The sequence below is a fragment of the Larimichthys crocea genome, chromosome XX (genome assembly GCF_000972845.2).
Source record: "Larimichthys crocea isolate SSNF chromosome XX, L_crocea_2.0, whole genome shotgun sequence".
In the NCBI taxonomy this organism is placed as follows: Eukaryota; Metazoa; Chordata; class Actinopteri; family Sciaenidae; genus Larimichthys; species Larimichthys crocea.
Window position 1 is genome coordinate 8,159,463 of NC_040030.1, and position 14,884 is coordinate 8,174,346.

A 14,884-nucleotide genomic window follows, 5' to 3' on the forward strand; every position below is an offset into this window, starting at 1 on the left:
ATTTTGCCACAGTTTTTGTGTCTCCAAAAGCTTTTCTGGACTAGTGTTCAGTGATGAGCCTGTGTTTACCTGTTTGGCCAGGTATTTTGTATACTGAATAATGTGATGTTTTGTTGTGGGGTGAAATAAACTGTTTGGATCTGTGGCAGACTGATGGACCATAGCTGCATAGTCTTGATCCACAAGCTTTAACATGTCCTTTTGGCCACGGTGCTTGTTAAGAAGGCTGTCGATTGCCTCCTTCATGGCTGATGTCCAGCGCTTGTGGTCCAACACGAACACTCGTCCACCAGTCTTAATTGGTCCGGTGCGGGCACTTCTTGGAGAGGAGTGGAGTGTATGGGTGGGATTCTGAGTTTCGGGAGAAAAGATGGAACATGATTTTAAGCTATTTTACTCATATTAATTCAGCGGATGTTGATAAATAGCAGTACAGTAGTTCAGCAGTACAAAAAGTGATTTACTCACCAATTTTAGCTGGAGGTCCCATGCTTACATCTGTTGTAAAGCAGCAGGTTGGGGGAGCTGGGATGCAGTGGATAGCAGTGGTTCTTTGATGGTGTTGTACCAGGGGGGAGAGGCACAACACAGATGAATCCTCCTCCTTTGCACCCTATGTTTGCTCCAATCAAGCTGAACTGGACGGCATCCTGGCTCTCTGTACTCGAGACCAAACCTCTCTCCTGTGTCCCTGTCAGAGATGTGAAGTGCAGGGTACTTTTCTTTTCCAGTCACCTTCTTGGATGCAGAGTTCCAACTCAGTTATGAGCAAAGGATCAAACACGGTGGGGAGGATACATCTGGCTGCTTAAGGTCCAGAAGCCTTTGATAGTTCCACCGGCCACCCCTGTCATGCCCTGCCTGGAACAATTCGCAGGACACTTGGGTACCAGTGATCCCCTGGGCCTGGTGGAATGATACCCTCTTGCGTGAGGTCCCTCTGACTGGAATCCAGATGGGGACTTTTGCACCTTCCCGGGAACATGATTTAGCTGCAGAGTTCCTCCATATCTATATAAAATTCCCTCTGTAACCACAGGATCACTGAGGCACCCACGGAGAATGTGGACCCTTTGAATGCGCCATGTTTTCAACATAGATGGTTGACAGTGGTACTCATTTGGGTCTGTGGTCAGTGGATGGTGCAGACTTTTTCCACTCTGTCGAACCAGTTCTTTTGGCGTGGATTCTGGTCCTACAGTGCTCTCGGATGTGCTGTTTTGTTGGGTGGTGGCTGATTCCACAGACTGATACGCATCCTTGAGCTTCTGCAGTCCCCCTGATCCACCACGAAAAAGGCGCAGAGAGGAGCTGACAGAAGTGTTGAAGAGGGGATGGTGCTCGAAGTGCACTCCCGTGTGAAACGCCGCATACAGTGGAACAAATCCAACTTGACCACAATGTTGGCGTTGTACTGTGTACGGGATGCACAGGTGTTCTCCAGAGTCCCAGCAGTGGCCTCTGCGACAATACTGTCTGTGGTCTCCGCATCCCATTTAGTGTGCTCTCCGGTGAAGGTCCGGAATTCTGAATGCCGCACACAATCCCTAAATACAAGAAAGAGGAACTATTAGTGTAAAAATATTTTTTATGTATTATATAAATATTATGCATTTATGGACAGTAAAAGGGGAGCAGATAGTTCTCACCTGTCTACCCAGTGGTAATTAGCTCTCCACTCCTGCATCGCTGTACCGCTTGGCTAACCCCTGGTACATGGTTCAAGGGACTTCTCTGCCTCAGACGCACCATCACCCATGAGGAATCATCCAGTTTTCATCTCACCTGCATACCTTGACATAGTGCCAGAGGATAAAGTCACTTTTCGCGCCACCTTCCTGGTGTGGTCAGACCGCAAGACCTGTCCAAAAGTTCCCTGCATGAGCAATGTTATGGCTGACTGTTGGCGCTGGTACTCGTCAATGAGGCAGTCAGTCAGGTAGTGAGCAGAGACAGAGACTCCACACCATCCATCTGCATCATCATAACTTCCAAAAGACTGTGGCATGACATCCTTCCTCACAAGGTGACTAAGGGTTTTCTGCCCATAAGCCCCCGCCTCAGCATCCCAGATGTTCTGAATGCTGTGAAGGTATGACAGATGTGCTTGTTCATACTTGAGGTGCATCAGCTCATTCACCTGTTTCGCCATGTCGGAAGGTGACTTGCCAGTGCGCCTCAGCTCATGAAGCACAGACTTGCAGATGGCTTTTTTGTATGTCAGGAACGCTGGCACCATGTTTGCAAACCTCTTTGGCAGTTTATCCAGCCATCGAGGACTATCAGCAAACCAGACCCTCTGGCATGTCCTGCAGCGAAGACGTGAGGAAAAGATGTAGTACTGTCCATTGGTGCCAACAATCACTCGAGGCCTACCCACACCAGCTGAGACTACATCTGGCTTTAGACAACCATGAAGACATGGGAATATAATTGTTTCTGAGTCTCACCATGACATCACTCTCTGGTTTCCAGATAAAAAAATGGGTGCAGCTGAAAGAAATGGCAGGATGGGAGTTCAGAAACAGTGTCTATGAGCTCTGGTTGTGGAGGGAAACGCCATAATGAAAGAGCATTTCCTGGCTTGATAATGTGATGGAACCCAGGCCACAGTCCCAAGAGACTGGAGCTCTGTCCTCATCCACACTTTTTGATGATGCGAACAGGTCCAGTTGCCTATGTCCTGGTCTTGTCTCTGTACCGGTGGGGCACCAAAAACAGAAGACCCAACTGTGGCAACAAGGATAAAAACAAAAACATAATTAGTGACATGTATTTCACACATTTTAATATTATCAGAGTCTAGCAACATATTTAGAGCAGATATATAATAAAGAAAACATCTTACTGTCTGGTGTCTCAGGTGTTTCAGGTGCTGGTCTCTCTGCTGGTGTGGCACCACAAGACCCAACTGTGGGAACAAGGAAAAAAAACAAATACAGAATTAGTGACATGTAGTAATTTAAAGGAGATTTTTTTTTTTTTTTTTTATTAATTAAAGATAGATAAAAAAAAAAAAATCGTACTATCAGTTGTCTGAGGTGCTGGTCTGAGTCTCGGTGGGGGAACAACATCAACAACCGAAGAACCAGCTGATAAAACATAGATGAAAAATGAAAAAGGTAATTTGTGGGATTTATAAGTTTTTATTCTCTTATTATAGACTGTATGATATAGACTATTCTGAGCACAGTAACACTTAAGAAAACAGTTCTTACTGTGTGGTGGTTCAGGTGATGAGCAAGAAGGAGGTCTCAGAAGGTGGCAGTTCCTGAAAATTTACTTTACTTTTATTTGTTTAATTTTATTATCCTATGTGTAACAGTCTTGAGGATTTAATTTTGGGGAGAAAGTCAAACTGAATATTGAAATTAGGCCATAATACATACCTGGTGCTGAGACAGTCCCTCGGTTTGCTGGGGAAAGCAAGCTCTTCCGCCAGAAACTGCAGCTCAGGTGGAAGGGGCCCAGATTTCTTCACTGTAGGCCTGGGGGGACTACTAGCACAGACAAACAACCAGATAACACAAAGCATTCATCAGTAAATGACTGAAAGATAACTGATTACTGCATGACATAAGACAATTAATTTAATGAGAGTAACATGAATGTATTGCAGATGACGAAACAAGTTAAATTGCAATTACCATTACTCTGTGGCTCGTACAGTTTCCTTTTGGTGTCAGCAGGTGGTCTTGACAGTGAAGCAGATGGTGCTAAAACAGACATTGTTATGTCAGTTAGCAACAAAGAAAACAGTCAATAATCAATCATCTTGGTAAAGGCGCAAACCATTAAAATCTTACTTTGCCTGCTAAGTCTTATAAACCCAAGGGGTGGGTCTTATATAAATTTGATGGTAATTTTAATAATATAATAATTGTAATAAATTTTATTCATACACACAATTTTGTGTGGATTTATGCTTAATTATGATATTTTTCTTTGCCTTTATTAATCTTTGCAGAGAGAGCAATATGATTTTTCAAACTTTAAATAACATGCATGAAGAAAAAAAATGGGTACTTACCCTCACCGTGGAGGAATTCAATTCATGAAGTCTATTTGTTAGTAGGAAAATTAACATGCAAACATTAGAACATGGCCAGAACGTGGCCAGAACACAGAAAACACACAGTTTAATTCATGGCTCCATTTTGGAGAACAATTCATTGGGTCTCAATATGAACGGCTGTATTGCCAGAACGTGGCCAGAACACAGAAAACACACAGTTTAATTCATGGTTTCATTTTGGAGAGCAATTCATTGTGGCTCCATATGACACGTGAACTTTCACAAAACCTGTTTTCATTCCTGTAGCTCGTCCTGTACAGAAGATGATGTAGGTGCAGCTGGCAATAGACAAAAAGATTCAATAGTTTAGCAGACTCGCATTCAATAACACCTTTTGACCCAAAGTATTTTGAATGTTCACTTTAAAAAAATCAAGCAAAAATACACTTACAGGACTGTAGTTCCTTGGCGGGCGATATGCTCTGCATTGCTTTCTCCATCGCCTCGTCACTTCCATCACTGTGACACCAACAAAAGAATTAGGGTTCTGAAAATATGCTTATTAGTAATACACAAGTGAGATGTATTTCGAAAGTAATACAGGTATTAAAAAAAGACATTTCATGTATACTGAAAAAACCTTACTCATGGGTTCATCATGTGCACTTGAGGCAAGAACTGGTGGAGAGGGGAGAGACGCTGACTCTTTCTTCATCAGATACTGCTGAGTGTGTGCATCTGAGACCCTGAAAAACACTTAGCCCTCATGATGAAGGCTGCATAGCCATCAGCCCTGTTCTCCCACATCTCCTGCCAAGTGCTCTCGGACGAGGGCCAAAGCCAACCAGCTGATCGTCCTCAGAAGCTGCTTGAGATGTGGGCTTTTCTGATTGAAAACGCAGGAGAGAATGATTTTTCAAAGCTGCGGGCATAATCCACAAAAAAGACAACAAGCTGGCCTTCTTGTGCCCCTCTGTTGTACACACTCCTGCAGCCTCTTCTTTCTCTCTGTGTAGCCAACATCATTTTCTAAAAGCCACCAAAAGACTTCCCCTGTACTTTCCAAACTGCAGGATGTATTCCCCCAGCACCTCTGTCCTGTCTGAGACGTCCCCTCCTCTCTGGCGGATCAACGTCAGGGCATTTGTTTGACCGTGTCCTCCTTCAGAGGTGCAGCTTGTCCTGCAGAGAAGAGTTGTCCTTCAGCACTTAGCTGCCACTTGATCCTGGCAGAGATACCCTCTAGGTCCCTACGGAAAACCACACTGATCTTCCCAGGGAAAAAACTGAACTTCTTCCATGTTGACCTGTGACATATCAGGAAAAAACATATTAGATGTACATATTAGACATGTATGTTAGGTGTAATTAGTTAATAATGTAATTTGATAACTAAAAACAATTAAAATCAGGGGGGTGGGGGGGTTGCTTGAAACAGTTGAAGTCCCCCTTATTTGTCACTAGCTGTTGAGTGTTAGGCTTGAACTTGAGGTCCTCCTATTTGTCACCTAAGCAGGTGTTTGAGGTGTTATAGGGGACTTGAAACAGTCAAAGAGTGCTCACACAAACTCCTTTCAAGTTGCCCTGAACCCTACTTATATATATATATATATATATATATATATATATATATATATATGTATATATATATATATATATATATATATATATATATATATATTATATACTATAATACATACATGCTCCCCCCGCCATCCCACTGACCATTAGACGTCTATTAGACGTCTAGTCTAAGTTTAGACCGAAATTACGATATATATTAATCCATTAATTATACAATATTAAATAGACCTCATATCAACGTCTATCAGCGGTATGCCATGCATCGTTTCTTCACATATAAGCCTACACAGTGTGTTAATTAATGACAGTGATGATAGTTAAACTGGAGTGAGTAAGAAATAAAAGTCTTGCGTATCTAACTTTACTGACAAGAGAGAGAAGCCGCTGTCACGTCATTCAAAGTGCAAAACTCCGATATTACATACACATTATCAAATGTCATATCATATCTTATATTATCTATTGTTTTTATTTAGTTCTTCGTATAAAAGTCACTTACCTTTGTTGAATGAAACAAATGCGCTGCACAAAGTGTGTGTGTTACTGCTGCTCTTCTCTCGTCACTGAGTCTTCATTCATTCTGTGAGCGGGGATGAGCGGGGGAGGCGGGGGCTGAAACTGTTACAGCGCCAAAAGGCGACAGTGGCCGGAGGGCGCATTACATCCGTAGTGGTTTAGCACTACCATAGAGAATGAATGGGAAACGGTTTAGGGGCGTTTAGCTAAACAATTCACGGTGGCCGCGCGGGCACCGCGCGGGCGCGGAGACGCGAGTGGACTAGCAGGCAATGGAGGCTGTGACCTCTAACTGCCAAGAACATGCGTTTTACACGACATCATAATATAATATAAAATAAATTTCAATATTAATCAATGTCTAATTAGCAAGGACTAATAAATGCTAATAATTTTTATTTCATTTGATTTATTTTCAGATTTATTTTCAGATAGGATATTAATAATAATAAACATTTCTGTAAATGATACACACACACACATATCTGCTACTGTCTGTGTATTCATAGCATGTTTATTCATTATATAATATTTAACAATTGCCATATTCACCAATAAACTTAAATCTTAGCGTAACATATTCACTTATATATCTAACACATATATCTACTGATCTTTGCACTTCTGGTCAGATGCTGTGCACTGCAATAAAACGAGCCTAATCTAATCTAAATATGAAACTCTCACAAACACACACACACACACACACACACATACACACACCCAGGAACAGAGTGAACAGACTGATTTTTTAAATTTTATCTATCTATCTTCATCTATCTATCACAAACACAGCACAGTCTCGTCATCTACAGTCTACGATCAGTGTAATCTGCAAACAACAAAAGCAACATCAATCGTTAATCCCAGTCATTCCTCTTGAAGAATTTATAGTAATGATAATGATTTGTGGCACCAGAGGACAGCTGAACAATGTAATCTATATTCGTTAGGACTTATGACTCATCACTGCTTGGTGCAGCTTGATGTGATAACGGAGGTGATAAAGGTAATGATGATAAAGACGATGGCAGAGCTGATGGTGATGTTGATCATTTCTTCAAGATGTCATGGTGTTGGAGTTCAGTTTACTGTTGAGAGAGGACAGAGAGCCAGAGGTCAGTAAGACACCAGATCCCAACCAACTGTGATCCCACTGAGAGAGTCAAACCAAACAGAAATCTCCCCACGTGGATGGTAAGCATCATCATTTAAGTAACGATGGAGAACTGGCAACCGCTAGCATGTGCAGATTATAAGATAAATCAAATTCAAACCTTCCATCATTTTCGAATTTTCCGATTTTTAAACAGTGTGTGGCCCTCACATGTTAAAACAAAAAATTCTATCAAATCTCGATTTAGAATGATGTTTTTAAAAGTTTTCTAGTGAGCAGAATCTTTGATTTTTGTCAGCCTCACCTCCTTGCCAGCACAGGTGCCGCAAAGACATCCAAACAGTCCATTGACCATCTGGATGCCACAGAGGATGAGCTGTATGCATGCTGACACCAGCAGAGTGGAGAACAGTGCCACGTTGAATCCAACCACATCCTCTGGCTGTATGCACCATTTCCACATATCCTTGTCAGACAGGTAGCTCCCATTACTGAAAATGATAAACATTAGAGGAGTAATCAATTTTAAATAGAAGAATATTTAAATAATATTTTATAAATACAGTTCTCGTAGCAGTTTATATTAAATTGAGGAAAAAGAAGTGCCTGATTTCTCTGTATATTCAACCAGAGATTCAAATGTGTTGGGTGGACAAAAGTTAACGCATAATAAAAGAAATAGAAATAGATTTTTGTCAGAGCTTTAAACCAACAGGGGCATGGCCTGTGTGTCTGTCTGAGTGCCTGTACCTGTTAGCGAAAGGCGCCCCCCAGGTTGGATTGGAGTTATATTCATTGATCCATTCGCAAAATGGCCCATTAGCAAGACCCAGAGAAGCAACGCTGAGGCTGTACAAGCCTCCCGCCACACCAGCTGCTGCGAAACCAATGGACAGGAACATCTGCATGGAGCAACACACACAGTGGAGTCAGTACTGTAAGAACAGATTCAGCCATAATACTGCAGCAGCCAAACACAATGGAAATCATTTCATAAGAGTCGAGCTCAGCTATACAGTCGTCCCTCGCTATAACACGGTTAATTTTTCGCGGACTCGCTGTGTCACAGATTTTTTTAGTGTAATTTTGCATGCTTTTTTTTTTTTACAGCGTACTGTACAGTATGAACGCGCATTGTGTTCTGCGTCCTAAATTGGCTAAGGGAGAACCGCACATGTGTTCTGCGTCCTGATTAACTAAGGGAGTATGGTACAAAATGCGTGTAAAAAGGTGTATAAAAGTGTGTGGTTAGGGGTTTTACGGCCTTAAAACATGTATAATAATTGTAAAACTTACTTCGCAGATTTCGTTTATTGCGGGTTATTTTTAGAACGTATCCCCCGCGATAAACAAGGGACCACTGTATAATGTTGGTGTTTGCAGAAACATATATGGTTTATATGAAATAGTTTTATATGAACATTCATACAACCGTAGAATCTCAGGATTCCAGTTGATGTGGAAAACTCACAAACACTTTTCTCGTGTTCTTGTTTTTAGTTTTGTGTTTTAAGAAGCACCTACACCTGTTTTTTTATTTTTGACATACATGTCTTGATGTCACCATGCAGTGCATCAGTGTGAATGCATCTGCATTGGTGTTTTGTGCCTCCACTTGTTTATTCCGACGTTGAGACGTGGAGTCTTTAAAGCTATAAAGCTACAGGAGATAAGAGAATTGTGCCTGGTTATTACCCCCTTTATGACTCTTTATGACTTTATGTCATGGATATGTGTGTGTGTAAACATTATTACTAACATGCACTCTTCCTTTATTAGCACAAAATGTTTTTGCTAGTTTATATAAGAATAGTTATATATGAATAGTTTACGTTAAGAGCACTTCGGGTTCGGTTTAATTTAGTTTCCGATTACTAACAGAATAGAATAAGAGCGATGCCATTCTGTCTATCCTCTAAACTTACATGGCCATCCACCATGATCTGGGTTCTGCTCGGGGGTTCTTCCTCTTATAGGATGTTTTTCCTTGCCACTATCACAAATTGCTTGCTCATGGTGAGACTTGTTAGGTCTCTGTATCAGTGTCTATCACAGTAACTACGGACACAGGTAAAGCTTCAGTCTATTCCGCAGAGCTGCTTGGTTCAAACTTTCCCTAGCAGTTAGACAATGACCACATTTCAGTAAGATGCTGTTGATATACTTACCCCACAGCGGTTGGCACAGCATTTTTGTGCACTGGTTAGATGAATGTGGATGGCAGGAATGAGGGCCTAAAGGCAGAGAGAGATAGGTATTAGATGTAAGGAGGGAAAATAAATGGGTAAAACTAACATTATCAATGAAGGAGGAAACAGGAACAGTTCAAAGTTAAGTTATAACAAGTAGAACATAACTGAACTAAATGTGAAGTAATCAAACAAAGCACAACTCGGACAGAGTGAACTTAGAGATACTACAGCATTTAAAAAGACTTGAAAAGCAACGATAAAGAAGGTGTTTTACCTTTAAATATGGTATAATAGGTTGTATGTAGATAATTTTATTATATTATTATATCAACACAGCCGTAAAAACAGAGACTGAACAAAAACATGGTCCTGAGGAGAACATGATAGACATGAATCTATATTAAGGAGAAAGAGAACACAATGCAGATCTCTCTATATATATACACACACACCTCAATGGCTGTGAAGTGAAGCCAATGCAGAAATATTCTCGAGAGACTCCTGTTCTTGGACTGAGACTGGAGTCTCTCGAGACTGTGGTGGAGAGGAGGACGCTGAATAAACTGTTATCCATCATGGACAATGAGCAGCATCCTCTCCACCACACAGTGGACAGACAGCGGAGCAGCTTCTCCCACAGACAGCTCCACTGTCGAAGGGACAGATACAGGAAATCTTTCCTGCCACATGCCATCACACTGTATAACAAAAGCTAAGTCATAATCTACAATCTACAGTCACCTCACATTTCTCCCTACTTTGTACATATCAACACTGCCAACTTGCTGTATATACCTCTGTACAATATATTTTATTTTATCGTATTTACTATTGCTTTTTTGATATTTTATTATGTATATTTTGCTTTATAGTATATTTTTATTCTTTGTTGTCACTTGTCACTTTGTGTAATGCTGCTGCTGCACTATAATAGAGCAGAAATAAACATGTTTACAGCCTGGGAGGCAGCAGAAAAAACGTAATGTAATTAAAAACTCATCAAATAACATAAAAGTGTAAACTTACTTCCACTAGTGTCACTGATCTGTTTTTAAGCAGCTCTGGGAGTTTTTTGAAAGCTCAATATGAATCATACTATTCTACTTACCATGATACCTCCACCAATCAGGCCTCCCATATATTTGACTTCTTGAGTGATTCGTTCCTTTCCATCCCTGTCTTCGGCTGCATACTTTGTTTCAAAGTCAGGGAAGAAGAGCATAATGTTGCAGATGATGGACACAGCAGCCAGGACATAGAGGGGGATGGCGATAAACTTCGAGCACGCTCCTGTACACATGGTGTCTGCTGATGGAAACAAAAAGAGAAAAACGTCTTGAGTCCCAAATAATAATAAGACTTTCCTTGTCAGTCAAAATTCGACACACAGATGTCAGAGAAGGCGAATGGAAGAACTATTTATCTGTCATATATTTGGGTGGAGGGTATGAAGGTGGAGCTAGAAGAGATAGGGCATCATGCCTGATTATCACCTCCTCTATAACCCATAAATTATGACGTGTGTGTGTGTGTGTGTGTGTGTGTGTTGTTTTCCGTTGTTGGACTTTGTTGCTTGGTCTCTATTATCAGAAAATTGAGGTGTGTGAGTATACAGGAGAACCTTTCTTATTAAGTTTTTTCCACAACATTACCATAGAATTACTCTAAGATTATTATAGATATAAGTATGTTTCCTTTATTACTACAAAGTGCTTTTTATCAGTTGGATTTTGATCAGTTAATGTTAATATCACTGAAAATTCTAAAGGGAGAGAGTACAAACTGAAATAAAAATAGTTTAATTTTAAAAATCTGTGCTAATCTACAACAAGCAAACACACACACAGACATGCAAATAATTATAGAAACACATTTGTGTTTCATGATGTGAATCCAAAATAGTTTTGTCCTTTAAGAATCAGAATCAGGTTTAATGCCAAGTAAATTTTCATATACAAGGATATTGCCTTAAAGTTATGGCGCATAACAAACATTAAGTAGAAAAAAGGGGAAAAAAGGATAAAAGGATAAAAGCATGAGCAGTGTGAGCAGATATTATAAATATATGTAGAATAGAATATGTTGTTTACATGAAAAAGTCTGTTAGTAGTAGTAGTAGTCCATATAATAAGATGTGTATTAATGGAACACACAGAGTTAATTCAATTCCATTTACCATATCATAACAGAAGTTATCCCCTGACATTTTCCATATAGAGCAGGTCTCTATAATATTATCTACAGACTCAACAATTCCCACTATGCGCAAGCACTTGCTATTCATTTGTCAACATGAAGCGAGGGAGACAGAGATACAACAAAAGACTTTGTCCTGACCTCTCAGCCACGGGGAGCACTCTGTGATATTAGATTCAGTATTAATATTATAATATGGCACTTTACTAACTTGATGGTTACTCAGTCACACACAGAGAACTGTCATTGAGGTTTATTTAGCTTGAAAGCATAATAAATAGTCTCACTGTGGTCCCTGATCCACAGGTCCACCACACTCTGTCAGAACTAAACTCTCAGCCTCTGTCACCCCACATTCACATAAGCAGCCTACTGTAGATCAATTATTTTCCTTTAACCATAACATGACGTATCTTTTTTTAGACCACAATTGCAGAACATTGAAAAACAGCTGCCATTACCAGTGTGTGTGTGTGTGTGTGTGTGTGTGTGTGTTTATGATTTGATTACCTTATCAGTGGATTATGGCAGTATTCAGAGGTAGGGAGCGTACATATGGACTTTAACCATGAGTTGAAAGTTCCGCAAATTCCACAATTAGACCTTAAGCTAAGATTATTTTGTCACATTGTTTCCAAGGTCCAATATTCTCACACTATAAAAGAACAAATGAATTAATTATCAACAGCTTCTGGAGCTTAGACTTGAGTAACAACCTTGCTGTTAGTTATTAACTTATTGAAGGTCTAATAGTTATTGTTATGAAACTATTTTTTTATTTACCTCTGGACTTTTATGTATTTATGTAACAGACAGGAACAAAGCTCCTTCCATATTTTCTGCATGTGCCTCTATAAAAGGTGCTTTCACAGAAGTTCATCAGATGCAGTGTTTCCCCAATGACAGCTAACCATACATGACCAAACTTCAAAGTCTGACCGTTGAAGTTTATGACAGTTTATTGGTGAAACACTAAACATTTATTGCCATTGAGGTTATTAGTGCTTTACAGTGCTGATGACTACTCATGGCATTCTGACACACGGGACACACTCTCAAACTTGGTATGACTACAGCTTCTTTGGCCTGAAAGACGAGGTGCCCATGATTTTCAAACAGAATTTCAACTCTTTTGTTGCCTCTAACTTTTGTTGCTGGCATCAAATTTAAAAGGATAGTAATCTATCAAATTATTGCCGGAAACTTCATTCAATGTAGCGATGATGCATCTTGAAGATCAGTGGTTCACATCCATCAGTCAGCATCAGGTCAGCACGGCATGACGTCACGTCTCAGGCATATCATATTTGATTTGATCTCGAGAAAATTAACTCGTTATCCTGAGAAAACGGAGGAAATCAAATGTATGAATGCATTTTTTGTATTGTTTAGGGCTTCTTTGTATTGTTTAGGGTATTGTTTGTGTTGTTTAGGGCTTCTATACAACACAAAATGATCCACAGAAAACGTAGTACTGTACATACAAAAGAAATACAAGAACAGCCAAGAACCAAGAAAACAATTTTCTTGAAGTCATATGTTGTAATAAATATAAACCTATCTATGGGAAAAAAAACACACACTGCTTATAATAACAACAACGTCACAATCTTTATGGAAAGTTGGAACCCATTCTTGTCTGACTGGGCTGGCATAGTGCCATGCACACACATTCTCCCACGCACAACACAGGCTTAATGAATGGGAAGGGCAGCTTCTATTCTTCGGAGCATGACGTCAGGAGGGATTTCACCCCAGCAAGGCAGCAGGACTAGACAGTATCAGTGGGCGAGCCCAAACTTTGCACTCACCAACACCAACATCACTGCACCAGTGTCACCAATATCACCCCATGGCACTTACCTCTGTAGTGATAAGGTGCTTTGAGTGGCTGGTCATGGAATACATTTCTTGCTCAATACCCAGCACACTGTCCATACATCTATTTCCTTCCACTTATCCAGGGTTGCGTCATGATGGCAGCAGGTTTAGCAGGGCATTCCCAGCAACACATTATCTTCTTCCTCCTGAGATATCCCGAGGCATACCCAGTCCAGATGGGTTATGTGGTCCTTTCAGTGGGTTCTGGGTCTATGCCAGCGTCGTATCAACCCACCGGTCTAACTCACACACCATTTGTGAACATTTATTTACAAGTGTTGATATGGAACTAAAAAACATAGAGAACCACAATTAATCAAAGAGCAAAGGCACAAACTAAAAGCTTGAAAATATGTACTATATATAATCTACTTTCTGAAACAGGGTTCACAAATGATTGAACATTTAGTCAAACAAAGGTGGTATTTATTTCAGGATTGTTTCAGATTACATTTCACTATAAAGGGAGCAACCCCATCTCTGAGGGGTTTTACAGACCAGTAATAAGTCTGTAAACACATTTTTATCAGTGCGTTATTTGGATGGAAAAACAGATATAAGACTTCGGTGAACATTCCACTAGTACATTGAGTATTTTGCGAACCTCCAGATATGTTCAGTAACATTTCCTTTTAATGTTGACAGAAAACACAATCCAGCCAGCATTATGTGGAGACGTAACAGCTATGGTTGTAGTATTAAACGGGTGGTGATGAGGTAACTGTAGAAGCAGTACTAGCAGTATTGGCGGCAGTAGCTCAGTCCATAGAGACTTGGCTTGGGAACCAGAGGGTGGCAAAAAATTGCATGAAAAAATAATTTCCCCGTTGAGGGGATTAATAAAGTATGTCTTCTTCTTCTTCTTCTTCTTCTTCTAACAACACTGATACTGAGCAGCAGGGGTGTCAAACTAAAATCTCCCAGTGGGCCATAACCGAAGACTGGTACCTTGTCACGGGCCGTAGGTGGGGGGTGGGTGGGGGTCATTAGCACATCGTAGTATAGACACATTAGCTCCACAAACAAGGCACACACGTTTACCTCCTATGCATTCATCCGCTGACCACTGAGCAGCGGGGGGGAGGTCTTGACCAATGACAGTATCTTGACCTGTGTGGCGGCTGTTGCAGTGCATCGTGGGATTTGTAGTATGAGCGGTGGAGAATTTACCAGCAGGCCATTAATAATAGACGTATGAAATGATCTTGTGAACCTTGAGTTTGACATGTCTGCTGTATAGTAGGGCTGTGCAATTAATCGAATTTTGATCACGATTTCGATTTTGTTGTCAAACGATCCCAAAAATCATATAATCGAGTTTAAACAATTTATTTTCCACTTTTCATTACACAAGTTCTGAGAGACGCACATGCGCAATACATT

General features: G+C 40.5%; 2 protein-coding genes and 1 long non-coding RNA gene across 4 annotated transcripts; all 3 read right to left on the reverse strand.

The window, feature by feature from the left end:
* Nucleotides 1–1,195: 1,195 nt before the first annotated feature.
* LOC113744093 (uncharacterized) lies at nucleotides 1,196–2,468 on the reverse strand. Its single transcript, XM_027272445.1, has 3 exons — nucleotides 2,451–2,468; nucleotides 1,794–2,309; nucleotides 1,196–1,547 (listed from the first exon to the last, which is right to left on the reverse strand). The coding sequence occupies exons 1-3, from the start codon at nucleotides 2,456–2,458 to the stop codon at nucleotides 1,196–1,198; spliced, it is 876 nt and encodes a 291-aa protein (XP_027128246.1). The 5' UTR covers nucleotides 2,459–2,468.
* Nucleotides 2,469–2,646: 178 nt separating this feature from the next.
* Nucleotides 2,647–3,430, reverse strand: LOC109136731 (uncharacterized). 2 transcript variants are annotated; one of them, XR_003464304.1, is made up of 3 exons: nucleotides 3,390–3,430; nucleotides 2,849–2,911; nucleotides 2,647–2,730 (listed from the first exon to the last, which is right to left on the reverse strand). It is a non-coding gene; the product is annotated as an uncharacterized LOC109136731 (long non-coding RNA). The 2 variants fall into 2 exon arrangements; XR_003464305.1 differs by lacking the exon at nucleotides 3,390–3,430 and adding an exon at nucleotides 3,027–3,125.
* Nucleotides 3,431–6,608: 3,178 nt separating this feature from the next.
* tm4sf21b (transmembrane 4 L six family member 21b) lies at nucleotides 6,609–13,693 on the reverse strand. The gene is made up of 6 exons (XM_010756127.3): nucleotides 13,484–13,693; nucleotides 10,533–10,732; nucleotides 9,401–9,466; nucleotides 7,983–8,134; nucleotides 7,537–7,723; nucleotides 6,609–7,206 (listed from the first exon to the last, which is right to left on the reverse strand). The coding sequence occupies exons 2-6, from the start codon at nucleotides 10,722–10,724 to the stop codon at nucleotides 7,204–7,206; spliced, it is 600 nt and encodes a 199-aa protein (XP_010754429.1). The 5' UTR covers nucleotides 10,725–10,732; nucleotides 13,484–13,693; the 3' UTR covers nucleotides 6,609–7,203.
* Between the last annotated feature and the right edge of the window lie 1,191 nt (nucleotides 13,694–14,884).